General features: G+C 45.9%; 3 protein-coding genes across 3 annotated transcripts; 1 reads left to right on the forward strand and 2 right to left on the reverse strand.

Annotated features, from left to right (window-relative positions):
- Positions 1-4625: 4625 nt before the first annotated feature.
- Positions 4626-5483, reverse strand: LOC311043844 (general transcription factor IIE subunit 2-like; the record flags this gene model as incomplete). Its single annotated transcript, XM_084055214.1, has 1 exon — positions 4626-5483. The coding sequence occupies one exon, from the start codon at positions 5481-5483 to the stop codon at positions 4626-4628; it is 858 nt and encodes a 285-aa protein (XP_083911340.1).
- Positions 5484-7096: 1613 nt separating this feature from the next.
- Positions 7097-8236, forward strand: LOC311043850 (transcription initiation factor IIA subunit 1-like; the record flags this gene model as incomplete). The annotated part of the gene is made up of 1 exon (XM_084055227.1): positions 7097-8236. One exon carries the CDS (start codon positions 7097-7099, stop codon positions 8234-8236), a length of 1140 nt encoding a protein of 379 aa, XP_083911353.1.
- Positions 8237-11263: 3027 nt separating this feature from the next.
- On the reverse strand, positions 11264-12634 carry LOC311046176 (26S proteasome non-ATPase regulatory subunit 12-like; the record flags this gene model as incomplete). The annotated part of the gene is made up of 1 exon (XM_084058350.1): positions 11264-12634. One exon carries the CDS (start codon positions 12632-12634, stop codon positions 11264-11266), a length of 1371 nt encoding a protein of 456 aa, XP_083914476.1.
- Between the last annotated feature and the right edge of the window lie 1676 nt (positions 12635-14310).

Genomic DNA, 14310 nt, shown 5'->3' on the forward strand with positions numbered 1-14310 from the left:
CCCCGCTGAAAAAAAAATCTGTCCTATTAACACCAGTTGTCTTGTTGCCTGTTGGGTAACCGTCTTGTGTGATGTGAAATTGTCCTTTATGTAATGTACAGTCAGTGAAGACGAATTTCCCCACGGGGACCAATAAATCTAATCTAATGTCCATATTTGGGCATAGTTGTCCAGATACAGTATACGTCCTGCATGTCCACAGACCAACTTTATAGAATAGAACCTTGTGAATATTAAAGAACAGCAACAACATAGAGTGGGTCTAATAGTGGCGTGGCTTCCAATATGGATCTCCGACTTCATGTCATGTTGTGACAAATGCACATTATATTATTATATTTATCTGCTTGATCTATGGGTGTTATTTTATACGAGTGATATGTAACATCTGATTTACTTATGCACGTTATTGTATCTGGTTTGATATGTTGTACACTGTGAGATAAATGGACACTTCCTATTCACTGGAGGGTAATGGGTCTGATCAGGGGATGATTGAATGATTTGTGCCACCCGACGTTACTAATAGAGGGTGCAGCACAGGGGGGAGGGATCGAACAAACAAACAAACCTGTGTACCGGTGGGAACGGGTGGAATCAAGAGGAGATCTCCTAGGCGCCAGCCTTACCTTACTGTTAAAGACAAAGTTTTAACTTAAGTTTGAGCTGCAGCCAAGTATTAGGAACGGGCGAGCCCTGTGGAGAACGGACCGTATCGTTGCAGTGCCGTGGGGAATCGTCAGCTGGATTAGTGAATGAACCGCCGGTCGCGGAGAGGATTCTTACGGTGCCGCGGGTGAGACAAATCCATGTTCTGTTCCGGTGGATTACAGTTTAAGGGGTACCCCGAGTCTTAATAGTTGGACCGTCAGTGCGGAAGAACGGTTACGAGTCGTTTGGAATCTAAGGAGCTAATAGACAATCTCGGGACCGCGGACGGAAGTGGCCGTCTCGAAACTTAACGCGGGACTGTTTATTACTGTCTCGTAAAACGAGTAAGCGACCCTCCGTGGTGGCGTTCTGACTCTTTGTTTATTGTTTAAGTGTGAACTTGTGTTTTGAGGGATCAAAGTACTTTGGGAATTGTTTGGGGTGGGAGGGGCTTTTGAAATAATTATTGTTTGTTGACTTGTTTATTTATTTGTTGTGTAATAGGGAAAGAGACAGGGACAGTCTATTTCAAGGCAGTGTATTATTTATTTACTGTTTGCCCTGTTGATTATTATTTTGTGGCTTAAAATTACATAAAGTAATTCAGTTTAAACCTACCGATCCTGTTGATTTCCTTTAGTTAATAATTTCCCTTTCTAAGCAAAGGGCCGATTGTTACATGTGGTGGCCCGTACGGGGATCGAGGTTTAAAAAGTAACTGCGAGAGCCACAATTTAATAGTTGTTGTAAAAGGGTAAAATAGAATAATACACTGTAAAAAAAACATCTGAGTGAAAACGGGAAAAAAGGAAAATCACAATGGAACAAAAGGGGGGAAAAGCAAGACAGGTAGTAGAGGCGGCAGGCGACTTGGAGGGAAGTGAGGGCCCTAATGTCAAGGTACAGCGACAATTGGCTGTACTTAAGGACAAGCTGCAAGCCTGCGAGAAGGAAGTGCAGCGGGGGCGGGGTGACTTTGTAGAAGCAATGGAGAGTGCTATTAACAGGGAGGAGATCCTACGGGGGTACGTAGATCGGACAATGGCAGAGATGGAGACTCTCATCAGAACCTCCGTTGAACAACTCCAGCAAGAAATGGTTAAATGTTTTATGAGGAGGGATGAGAAGTGGAACAGTGAGGTGGCGCAGTTGGAAAAAATCTGTACGTCACACCTAAGGTCCCAAACTCCACCTAAGCCGGACAGTCGTTCCAAGGGAACAGGTACTCCTCAAGGTCGTCCCACCAGTACTCCCTACAGTCAGCCCACCCGTACAGCTCAGGGGCCACCCACTATTTCCTCCCATGGCCTGCCCTCCAGCAACTGCTGGAAGAAGATCAACCGACAAAGCGCCTCACAGCCACCGCCCAACCTGTCGTCGGCGCAGATGTGTGAGGCTGTACCGGGGTTACCATCGAGGGGCGGTGAGGGTGTCACTCTCGGATCCCGAGCCCGAAGCGTCCCACCGGAGGTGGGAGGCCTGTACCAGAAGTGGCCATCGGGGTTAACCCTTGCGAGCCTAGCCAGGGCTCAAAGGGCAGATCCCGAGGTCCGAGCTCTACGGGAAGAGATACACCAGTCCGACCAGTGGACAGACCGCATTGGCTATGAGGAAATCCAAGGAATCTTGTATCGAAGGCAGCCTTCCAAAGACGGTGGACGGAAATATCAGGTGGTGGTGCCCAACAGCCGGGTCCACTGTGTCCTGGAGTATTTCCATGATCGCCCCACGGGTGGTCATCCAGGTCGGCTAAAGACTCCTTCGAATCCTTGAGGTGGCCTGGTGGTCGACAGTCCGCAGAGACGTGTGGGAGTACGTGAAGAGGTGCCACTGGTGTCAGAAATGCAAGCCAGAAAATGGTAAGGCGTCCGCCCTACTGCAGCCCACCCGGGTAGACCGGGCAGGAGAGTCCCTGGGGATCGACCCGACGGGGCCGTTCTCGAGAAGGGATAAGAGGAACACCGTGCTGCTGGTCACCATTGACAACTACAACGAGTGGGCCAGGGTCAAAGAAATTACACAAAGGGTGGGTGTCTCTCAGGCTAGACAAGCCAAATATTATGAGGTCCGGCAGAAACATGGCCAGTTCAAGCCGGGTGATTTGGTCTGGGCGAGAACGCACCCACTTTCAAAACCATCTGATGCAAACTCGTCAAAGCTAGTGCCCCCGAAATGGTCAGGTCCAGCTATAGGATGAGTCAGATAGGCCCTGAAAAATACTGAGTGAAGTGGAAAGTGTTAAAAAGTGGATACATTTTAAATGTGGTCAACCTCAAACCCTCCGTTGGGAGGACTTGAAAATCAGCTTCCAGCTTGGGGGGGGGGACTGTGACAAATGCACATTATATTATTATATTTATCTGCTTGATCTATGGGTGTTATTTTATACGAGTGATATGTAACATCTGATTTACTTATGCACGTTATTGTATCTGGTTTGATATGTAACATGTTGTACACTGTGAGATAAATGGACACTTCCTATTCACTGGAGGGTAATGGGTCTGATCAGGGGATGATTGAATGATTTGTGCCACCCGACGTTACTAATAGAGGGTGCAGCACAGGGGGGAGGGATCGAACAAACAAACCTGTGTACCGGTGGGAACGGGTGGAATCAAGAGGAGATCTCCTAGGCGCCAGCCTTACTGTTAAAGACAAAGTTTTAACTTAAGTTTGAGCTGCAGCCAAGTATTAGGAACGGGCGAGCCCTGTGGAGAACGGACCGTATCGTTGCAGTGCCGTGGGGAATCGTCAGCTGGATTAGTGAATGAACCGCCGGTCGCGGAGAGGATTCTTACGGTGCCGCGGGTGAGACAAATCCATGTTCTGTTCCGGTGGATTACAGTTTAAGGGGTACCCCGAGTCTTAATAGTTGGACCGTCAGTGCGGAAGAACGGTTACGAGTCGTTTGGAATCTAAGGAGCTAATAGACAATCTCGGGACCGCGGACGGAAGTGGCCGCCTCGAAACTTAACGCGGGACTGTTTATTATTGTCTCGTAAAACGAGTAAGCGACCCTCCGTGGTGGCGTTCTGACTCTTTGTTTATTGTTTAAGTGTGAACTTGTGTTTTGAGGGATCAAAGTACTTTGGGAATTGTTTGGGGTGGGAGGGGCTTTTGAAATAATTATTGTTTGTTGACTTGTTTATTTATTTGTTGTGTAATAGGGAAAGAGACAGGGACAGTCTATTTCAAGCCAGTGTATTATTTATTTACTGTTTGCCCTGTTGATTATTATTCTGTGGCTTAAAATTACATAAAGTAATTCAGTTTAAACCTACCGATCCTGTTGATTTCCTTTAGTTAATAATTTCCCTTTCTAAGCAAAGGGCCGATTGTTACAATGTGGCCGTCTATGGCGTCAGTTATCTATGAAGTATGAGTTTATGTTTAGGAAGGTTACAGTCTGATCTGACGGCCATTGACTTCCACTGTAAATTTTATGTTAAATACTGAATTTTAAAACATGAAAAATCTAATCTAATTTGGTATCAAACTCCCAAAATTCACCAGAACACATGAAATTACATCTACTACGTTAAAAAGATTATGGGGGAGGACCCCCGGACCCCCCGGTTCGGGGGTGTGGTCAGTGCATGCCATCATACAGAGATATTAACTTTTAAGTAATGAATGGTTATTATTAAAGATGGGTCTTACATTGCTTATTACAGGAAATGACATCTACTCTGTTAAAAAAAATCGGGGGGAGGACCCAGGACCTCAGACCCCCGCTAGCCACGCCCCAACCAATCTCCTGTTCGACTGTCCAATGTTGTCAGCCCTGCTTATAGTAAAGATCATCATAGTAGTACATCTAGTTAATTGAGGTCAGTCTCTAGATGGGCCCCAAGTACTTGGAGGCCATTCTTGTGTCATGGACTGGTCTCCATGACAATTAACTGGAGATACTATGATGTAAGTCATCTCCATATTAGGGTACACTTCTCTCTCAAGTTATGTCTCTATGACTACAGCTTCCGCATCAATCCTTTCTGTATTTCTTCCTCTGAGTAGTCCTCCAGCACTCCAGCTAAATGGTCATTGTGGGTATTGAAGCGCCTCTTCTTTTGGCTACTCGCCTTCTTCCTTTTCTGCCCTGGAAACACTTTACTTCGTCCCTTTTCCTCCATGGAGAAGCCCTTTATCTTGAGGTACTCCTCAATCTTCTCATCATCCAGGGAATCGACTGGAACACTCCTCCACAGCTTCTGGAATTCCTCATCCACCACAAACTGGCTGTGTTTGTCATTGTAGAATAGGACCTTCTTCTTGTCTGGTCTGGTCACAAAGATGATCTGATCCTCCAGAGCCTTAAAGACACTGATTGAATTGGGCAGCCCCTCCTCCACATCATCCAGGAAGACTCCACCCAGGCCCAGCTGGTCATGTTTTTCCAGCAGCCGCAGCAGAGACTTCTTGTTCTTCAACTTGTACTTAGGCTTATATGCAAACTTTCCATCCTGCACGTCAATCTTTGGATTCTTGACCAAGTACTCACTGAGACATTGTTTCTGGTTCATGGCAATGTCCTGCAGTTTGGTCTCATCCAGGATTTCCTCGAGGGTTAAGAAGTGTGTTTGCCCTCTCTGATGCCTTGTCTTCATGTACTGGTCAATCGTGGCCAGGCAGACAGACTTCAGATGGAAAATGCCATTACTTGAATGAGCATAGTGCTTGGACCCAGAGGAACCACTTGAATGAGCATTGTATTTGGATCTTGAGAAACCCTCCTTGTCAACTTTGGACTTGTGTGAGTCAATGACAGATGGAGTGGACAAAGCTTTCTTCTTGAACAGCTCTCTCTCCCTCAGCAGAGCAGGATCCATCCTTTCAGATATATATTGCTATGTATTTAATATTAATGGGAAGTGAATCTATCCATGTAAGCGCCAGTGGAAAATGCTACATCCACTGATAACTTCTGGATTCAGAAAACTCTGTCTGGTCAGTCTCTGTCAACACAGTTATATAGACTTTCAGAGGTCTGATCTGACATAACCCAAAACAAACATGAATTGCACATAACAACACCAATTTATGCACGCACGCACACACACACACACACACACACACACACACACACACACACACACACACACACACACACACACACACACACACACACACACACACACACACACACACACACACACACACACACACACACTCCAATTCGACCGGCATTAACTTCCAGTAGGCAGTTCCATTATGTTTTATTTCTGACGAGACGACGAGAAAATCAATTCAGTAGACAGTAGTTACTTCATTGGCGCAAGACATTTGCAGAAAGACAGGCTTGACAAAATCAGATATTGTCAAAAGACTAGAAGTTCGGGCCGCTACGCAGCCCGAACGTCTAGCGGGACGCGTCGTTCACTTTGCAGTGCCACCTTACAGGCACCTCACAGTGTGAGAGAGAGTTTTGTGCTCTCCTAAATCCACGGCAGGCTTTGAAAGTACCCACTTCAGAAAGAGGTGACGTGCATCACCTCTCCAATGACCAAAACCCACTATGGAAGCCGTCGAAGTGGTGCGATCTGACGGCATCCTAGAATTTATAGGTAGGATGTGATGTCATGCGTGATGTCATGCTGTTTGTGTCCATATTCGGGACGACCGTCTCATCGTGATGTCATCGTGATGTCAGATTACGTCACACTGGCTACATACGTACATACTGACAACCGACATGGCGCAGGATTCAAATTGTATATATATACTAGAAGTTCGGGCCGCATAGCGGCCCGAACGTCTAGCGTGACGCGTCATTCACTTTGCAGTGCGCCATGTCTGGCGTTGTATCTCCAGCCGTTGTGGCTTTGGTGAAGTTGTCGTCATTGTGGTGGAGAGAGTTCTTGTGGTGGAGAGAGTTCCTTGTATAGATTATTACTATTTATCACTATGGAAGCCGTCGAACTGGTGCGATCTGACGGCATCCTAGAATTTATAGGTAGGATGTGATGTCATGTGATGTCATGCTGTCGTGAGATTACGTCACACTGGCGTTGTCATCGTGATGTCAGATTACGTCACACCGTCACACTGGCGTCGCATACGGACAACCGACATGGCGCAGGATTCAAATTGTATATATATAGATAGATACTATAAGTTTATGTATATGAAATAAATATTTCTGCTATGGCTAGGGGGTGGTGATGCAGTCTAGTCTATAGAGGGATCGCCATGTACCTCCATAAAGGGCATGGCTGGTTACGTAACAGCACGTCACTAATGATCAAAAGTATATATAGCACCCCCCAGACCACACAGCTGCTTATATAAAGGAGAAAAACGACCTGTAATTAGCGCTGGAAAGGTGGAGCATGAGATTGTGAATAAATCAGTTTGATTTGATTGGTAATTATCTTTTGCAAGTAAATCATCCTTTGGCTTTAAGTCTCGCCTATTTCCGTGCAGTTTCACACTACGCACAATAATGGCGAGCTCGAACCAAGTGCCTAAACTGTATATGGCTGTGATTGAGGATGTCATCAGTGAGGTTCATAAGATTTTCTTGAACGACGGAGTGGACGAACAGGTGTTGAAAGAACTGAAAACGCTCTGGGAGAACAAACTAATGCAGTCCAAGGCTGTGGAGGGCTTCCATAATGAAATGCAGCAGGCTGCAGCCATGCAGGCCGCTCAGCAACAGCATCAACAGCAGATCCACCACCAGCAGTATGCACAGCCAGCGCAGGCCCAAGCTGCTCCCCCGGTTATGGGCTTTTGGTATGGAGGGACTCCATACCAACAGCTCATCTCCAACCAAGGCCAGCTCATGCAGGTGATACGTGGGCCCAACGGGGCTCAGTACATCATCCAGCAGCCCCCGCAGCAGATCATGCTTCAGCAGCAGATGCATCCTGGTGGCGCGCAGGCCCCTGTCATGCAGCACGTTCTTCCCCAGCAGACAAGGGTCATGGGTCAGCCACAGCAGATCGTCTTCGCCCCTGGAAACAGGGCAGGGGTCCAGGTTAGCAATGCACAGGTGATGCCTGGACATGCAGCAGCTCAGGTCCAGCAGATTCAACAGGGCCCAAGTGCAGCTGCACCACAGGCCCCAAGGCAGCCACAAGCCCTGCAGGCTCAGCAGCACCTGCAACCTCAACAGCACCAGCAGGCTCAGCAGCCTCACCTGCAACCTCACCTGCAACCTCAACAGCCCCTGCAGGCTCAGCAGCCTCAACAGCACCAGCAGCCCCGGCAACAGTCACCACCCGTGTTTCTACAGTTGGACGGAGCGGGCAACAACACATCCTCAGAAGAGGACGAGGATGATGAGGAGGAAGATGATGATGAAGACGAAGATGATGAAGAGGAGGGAAAGGATAGAGGCGAGGAGGGCAAGGACGGCGAGCACGGACAAGCGGAGGAGGAGGAGCCACCGCTGAACAGTGAGGATGACTTGAGTGACGAGGACCAAGATCAGTTTGACACAGAGTATGTAGTGGTGTGCCAGTACGACAAGATCCACAGAACTAAGAACAAATGGAAATTCCAACTTAAGGATGGAATCATGAATCTGAATGGGAGAGACTATGTCTTCTCCAAGGCCATTGGAGATGCTGAATGGTGAAGCTCATGTTGTGTGGTGGTATCTGTTGTTATTGTCCCATATCCGACTGCAATTGCCTTTCAGAATATTTAAATAATTGCCTATCGGAACACTGAAGTCCCAAATGGATCATTAATCCATGTAGTCCTTAGGAAAAGACGTAATGGCTGTTTATATCCCATAGCCTGTATGGACTCGTGCTCGTTCTGCTGGCCTGGAGGTTGTGCATCTAGGAAGAAGGTTGATGCAACTATCCAGTTTTATAGTGTTGGAAACATCCATGCTCTTGTAGTAGACCAGAGTGACCTGACTTGATCGTCCCCACGTGTTTCTCTTTGTATCAGAGGCCATCCCACCAGTGTTAACAAACTAATTATCAGGAGAGATTGATTCTTTAAAAGTTGCTTGTCATGTGAAACTGCCATCTATCTGCTAGCTTCTTATATACCTATATATATCTATGAATGCAGGAATCTTCTGTCTGTGTGTCGTCTGTGGGTCTCTCAGTCAGCTTCATGGATTGGTTGAAACACATGCCCATATATGGAGATTAGCCAAACTCTCCCAGGTTGGTGCGTAGATGACCGATGACATAGACTGGCCTCCAGGTACTTTCTGAGTAATGGCTACTGTACTAATAAGTACTCTGACAACTGGTACTTTAACTACTTACCTTGTCCCCTCTCGTCACGCTCAACATGTCAGACCACTGGATACGCATCCGCTCTCTCAGGAGGGATGGTCGATGCAGGTGACTGGAGCCCCGTGTCCCCCAATCTCCCCCAGTGTACCCGGCACGTTGCCGCTTGCGAATGTGTGAGTCCGGCCTTATGGGGAAGCAGGAAACGATAACCTATGTTTATCGCCTGAATGTGGACAATTCAGTTTTATAGTGTTGGAAACCACAGTTTGGGGAATTCTGTTGTAAGTGGGTTGCAAGTTTCAACTCGGCTTGTGGCAAATCTTTGGTCTGAACTAAGCTTTAAGAAATCCAAAGGAATTGTGAGGTACTGTAAGAACCTCCTAACTAGGCCCTGTGGGATGTGAAATGAGGATGTGTTTGGGAGGGGGTGGGGTTGTAGGGTAAAAGGAACAACTTGGACGAGATTATTATATTATACTTTCCTTCCCTCCACAGGCTTCCTCGCCCACAACACCACCACCCTCTCCACCCCAATGTCTGACTTCACCCCCTTTTGTAACTGTAGCACTTTACATCCACCCACGCTCTAGCAGACCAACAGAAACTGACTTTATTATCCCCATGTGTTTCCCTGTGTGTCATAGGCCATCTACACCAGCGTTGGAGACAGACGACAGAAATCAGAAAATCATGTAGTAAAAGGTGTTAAATGGTTGAAACTGCATCATATATCTTAATATCTTCTTATATACGTACCTTTTATATCTATAAATGCAGTAATCAGTCTGTCGTCTGTGTGTCTTTCAATCAGCGTCTCAGATTGGTTGAAACATGTGCCCATACATGGAGATCCCAAAACTCTCCCAAGTTGTGCGTCATAGATGACTAACGTCATAGACTGGCCTCCAGATACTCTGAATTATGGGTACAGCACTAAGGTCTCTGGCAACGGGTACTTTCACCATTACATAGAATACACAATGATGTTACTCAAATTGATTGACTGGTAATGCTGTGTAGATGACGACAAGCAATGGGGGAAGGATTGAGGTGGACGGGGCAGCTTGCCCCACCGTTATGGCCTCAGGGGTCATATCTGTGGCCTTGTACCCTCACATAATCTTCAACATATCACACCACATCTGTTCTCTCAAGAGGGGTGGCCAATGCAGATTGGAGCCCTTATTGGGAAGCAGGAGAGTGGTGTAGAAATATTGAGCTGATGAACTCTTTGAGTTGCTGTCCTACACTAGATGACTGGGCACACGTTGACAATACTACACCAAGTTCCTGGGATGATATTCAACTGGGGTCCCACCGACCATTCAGACACCCACATTCACATGCAGGTGTGAGAGATTACTGAGAGCCCTCTTTTTCTCAAGCTCAACACTTATCTTCCTGTATATGTTTACAGTATGAGTAGTATCAACATAATAAAAGGCAAGGCCACTATTTTGTTAGCTGAGCTCACCTAATGTACACGCCACAGAGGAAGGAGGCAGAGAGAATCTGCATCAACTACACAACTCACATGATGGCCTGTCACACAGGAAAACACAACATATTCCGATCGAGATACCTTCACAGCAGGTGAAGGTCATTCTCAAATATGCCAAAGCAGTGGAAGCAGGAGAGGTGCAATTTAATCACAAAATCCTGCGAGAAGCCAACACCCTGAGCCATAGACTGGCTGTCCTCTGCACTGTCACATTTAAGACAGAAGACAAAGAGGTCACAAACACTTTTAAAGAATTTGCTTAGGGTTGTTTTTGTTTGGAGGGGTGTATTTCTTGTTGATTCCTCTTGCGAGTGTCTCGGAGAGCAGACATTTGGGGAGATACTTCCTTGACCTAGTGGCTGTGTGCACAGGAAATATGATGCTGATCGGGTCCAGTGATTTGCAAGATTGCAAAAGTCCCTTTTCTAGATGGCCCACCCTCCGAGGAGCCATGGTATAAAAAAAAAGTTTGTCTTGTCAAATGCATGCTAGTGCTTGCTTCAGCTGTCCCCCCCCCCCCCTTTGAATATTTTTCCACATGTTTTTATAGGCCTATTCATAATATCAGATCCAACGTCCTGCCGTACCTCCATATGGATGACATCATATGGATGACATCAGATATCCACAGGAAAGCCATGCCATTATATCCATCTTTTTCTTTTCTTTTTTTCCCTCCCTTTTTGCCAGACCCAGAGGGTCGGCCTACATGAGGCTTGGTCCCTATTTCGTCCATATATGGGGATAAATGTCGGTCCATCTTTTGTCCCTCTTTCGTCCATATATGGGGATGTCGGAATCGAATTCCTCTTTTCCTCTGCACACACGTCATGCGAAGTCCGGCCATTCAGATTTCAACCACTAGGGGTCTGGCAGTACCAGGTCTCCTGGTTCCCTTTTTTTTTTACTGCAGGTTATGGATCATCTCCTCCTTGGCAATGAGATGTGTGGTCTTGTTGACCAGTGTCATGAGGCAGTTAAGATTGTGGGACCAATCATTGAGCAGGTTGTTGGGGTCTTTGGGCCTCTGGAAGTTGATGATGCCAGCCAGTCGGTCCACCTTGGCGTAAATGGTCTTGTTTACGACCAGGTTGGAGAGGAACTCCTCCAGTTCATCAACAGAGAGGTCAAGAAGTCCAGCCATTCTCCTCATTGTGATCCTAATGTAATATTTGGCCATTATTCTGATGTTGTGCTGTACCACTCTGTGTTTCAGGTCTTTCCACCTTTTCTCACCCTCCTCAGAGTGGGAGAAGACATCTGTGGCATGGCTGTCGGGAGAGCCTTCCCTCAGCTCCTTGCCATAGTTCTCCACTAGCGACGTCCAGTGCATCAACTCCATAGTGGTGAACTGCTTCAGGAGGTCCTTGTATTTAGGAATCTCTTCTAATTTCTTGTCTCTGTTGATTCTGTGCACGAGGTCTGACTGCTCATTGTCATAAGGAGCAAGGATCACGTACAGCACGACACTCTTCAGGGCATGTTGCCACTTGGAGTTGTCCTCTAAGATGCAAGGAGTGTTATAGATGGCCAGGTAATGTTTGCAGATGGACAGATAGGATCCCTCGTGCTGGTCCACCTGAATCATCAGGTTGTAGTACTTCATCTTCATCTCTTCACTGCCATCCTCCTGGAAGAACTTGGTGTTGATCTTCTTGCTGATGATTTGGGTACGGATATAGTCCTTCACAGCAATGCACAGCCGCATCTGTTCCAAGATAAACTCCACCTTCTCTTTCTTTTCCATGGAGCCATATGTCTCCACCTGCAGCTCTTGGAGGATGGCAGCTGCTTCTTTGACATCTCCATTCTGCTCCTTGATAGTAGCTAGGGTTTTTGTCAGCCTGGCCCTTTCAATCTCTACATAGATCTTGCCAGCAGTCACTGTACGTAGAGTATCAATGAGTCTCAGCTTGATGGTGATGTCAGTCACTGCATCCACATACTTGCAACATTCTTGCACCATTTTAGCAACAGCCTGTTTGAGTTGGCTCCTCCGTTTGGAGAGCAGCATGATGTTTTCATTGAGACCATCCCAGTCTTTAGCTTCATAACACATTTGGACTACTGCTACCAGAATTCTGGTGGTGGACATCAAGTCTGATGCTGTCCTGGTTTGTTTCTCCAGTGACAGCAAGCTTTCGACAGCCTCTTGCAGGCGGCCCTCTTTAGCCATTGTCTCGCATTCAGGGAGCCTCTGGTCTACAGTTGAACTGTAGTCCATCTCCATCTTCACTATCGTCCCATCGGACCGCTCTGATCGCTCCTCAGACATGTTAAAATTTTAATAGTCAATGAATCAAGTCAACTCTCTCTCTTTCTATCCTTCTCACTGTGTCTCTTGTCTCTGCCTCCCTCTTTACTCTGCCTTTACTCTGATGAAGTCGACATCTTAAAGGCCTACAACACCTTATATGGACTGACCAAAACTCTGGTCTGATGCCACACACCGCACAAACCGTTGCCGTGTGTAACAGAGTTTTATTGGTTTCCACTTGCTCCCCAAGTAAGGGCAATTATTACATAAGCTCTGCCAAGATGTGCTGAGGGAATGTGTGTTTTGCCTGAAAAGTGACTGACCAGAGTTTATATTGTGTTCACCAGAATAAACCGTCAACGAAGAGAGAAGTGTTCAGGTCATCATTATTCCACACAATGCAGATCAAACATTACACTTGCATTCCTAAAAAATCTTATTTGCGTAGGCGTCCCAATGCAGTTTGTCCAATGCAGTAAATGGAACATCACTGCCAGCGGTTCTGTGCCGACCTTGAGGATTCCATTCTTCAAATGAAATAATAACCTTTTTGATTAATTAAACCAACCTTAAGCGGGCCAGAGAAATGTGTGGGTGTGTACACCATGTAAAATGTGTTCTGCAGTAGACCATACCTACTTCACATCCTGGAACTAACGGCCTTGAGCCAGTTATTGACGATGGCGATGTTAAGTAATAGTTTTTTGATGAAGGATAAACAGGACAATTTATGGAAGCATTGCTTCAAGCTGAATTAAAACAAGACTGGAATGAAATTCCATTTATGGCAGGCTATCCATGTACATTTTCTATATCGGTTATTTTTGCACATTTTTACAACTTTGAGATGTTGTTGACAAGCAACAAAAAAATAGATTCCATATTGTTTGGTTAAAATAAGTGTTATATAGCTCTAGATTCTGATACTCAGTACTCATTGGTATATAGAGTGTTTGATCAGTATCAGACAGTCTCCATGTCTCTCCAGCTCTTCAATAAACCAGAACGTTTTCAGGTCAGGATACCAATTTTATCCAATCAGGAGAGAGAACTCAGTCAGGATACAGATTAAAGTGAAATTAGAATTAAAGATTAAAGTGAAATGACACAAAGATGTGAGCAGAGAAATTGGAACTGGAGCACTATAAAAATGAAGCTGATAAATGGGTACTTGCTCCTGATTGGTTGAAATCTTGACATCTACCTGAAAATGTATTTTCTGTTTATTAAAGAGCTGGAGAGACAGGGAGGGAGACCCCTGTTACTGAACAAACACTCTATAGAAATGATTACTATCACAATATAGTGCTTTAACCTTTTCTCAAAAAACTTCTCTCAAAAATCACACCCTGTGTGAGTGAGTAATCAGTGCCTACTCTGTTTGATGAGTGTGTGCTGGGGTAACAGCCCAACTCACTCCAAAACCAACTCACTCCAAATCGAGCCCAACTAACTCCAGACATCTCCCTCCACAGCAGAGCCCAACTCACTCCACAAATTTGGCCAACTCCCTCCACAGCAGAGGACAACTCACTCCACAAATTTGTATTGAGGAAGACATTTATGCTTAAGTACAATATTGAGGAATTTGACTCCACAAATTATTATTGAGGAAGACATTTGTGCTTAAGTACAATATTGAGGAATTAAGTACAATATTGAGGAATTTGTTACTTTTGTACTCACTCTAACTC

This window comes from Gymnoscopelus microlampas (genome assembly GCF_963454915.1).
Source record: "Gymnoscopelus microlampas genome assembly, chromosome: 1".
NCBI lineage: Eukaryota > Metazoa > Chordata > Actinopteri > Myctophiformes > Myctophidae > Gymnoscopelus > Gymnoscopelus microlampas.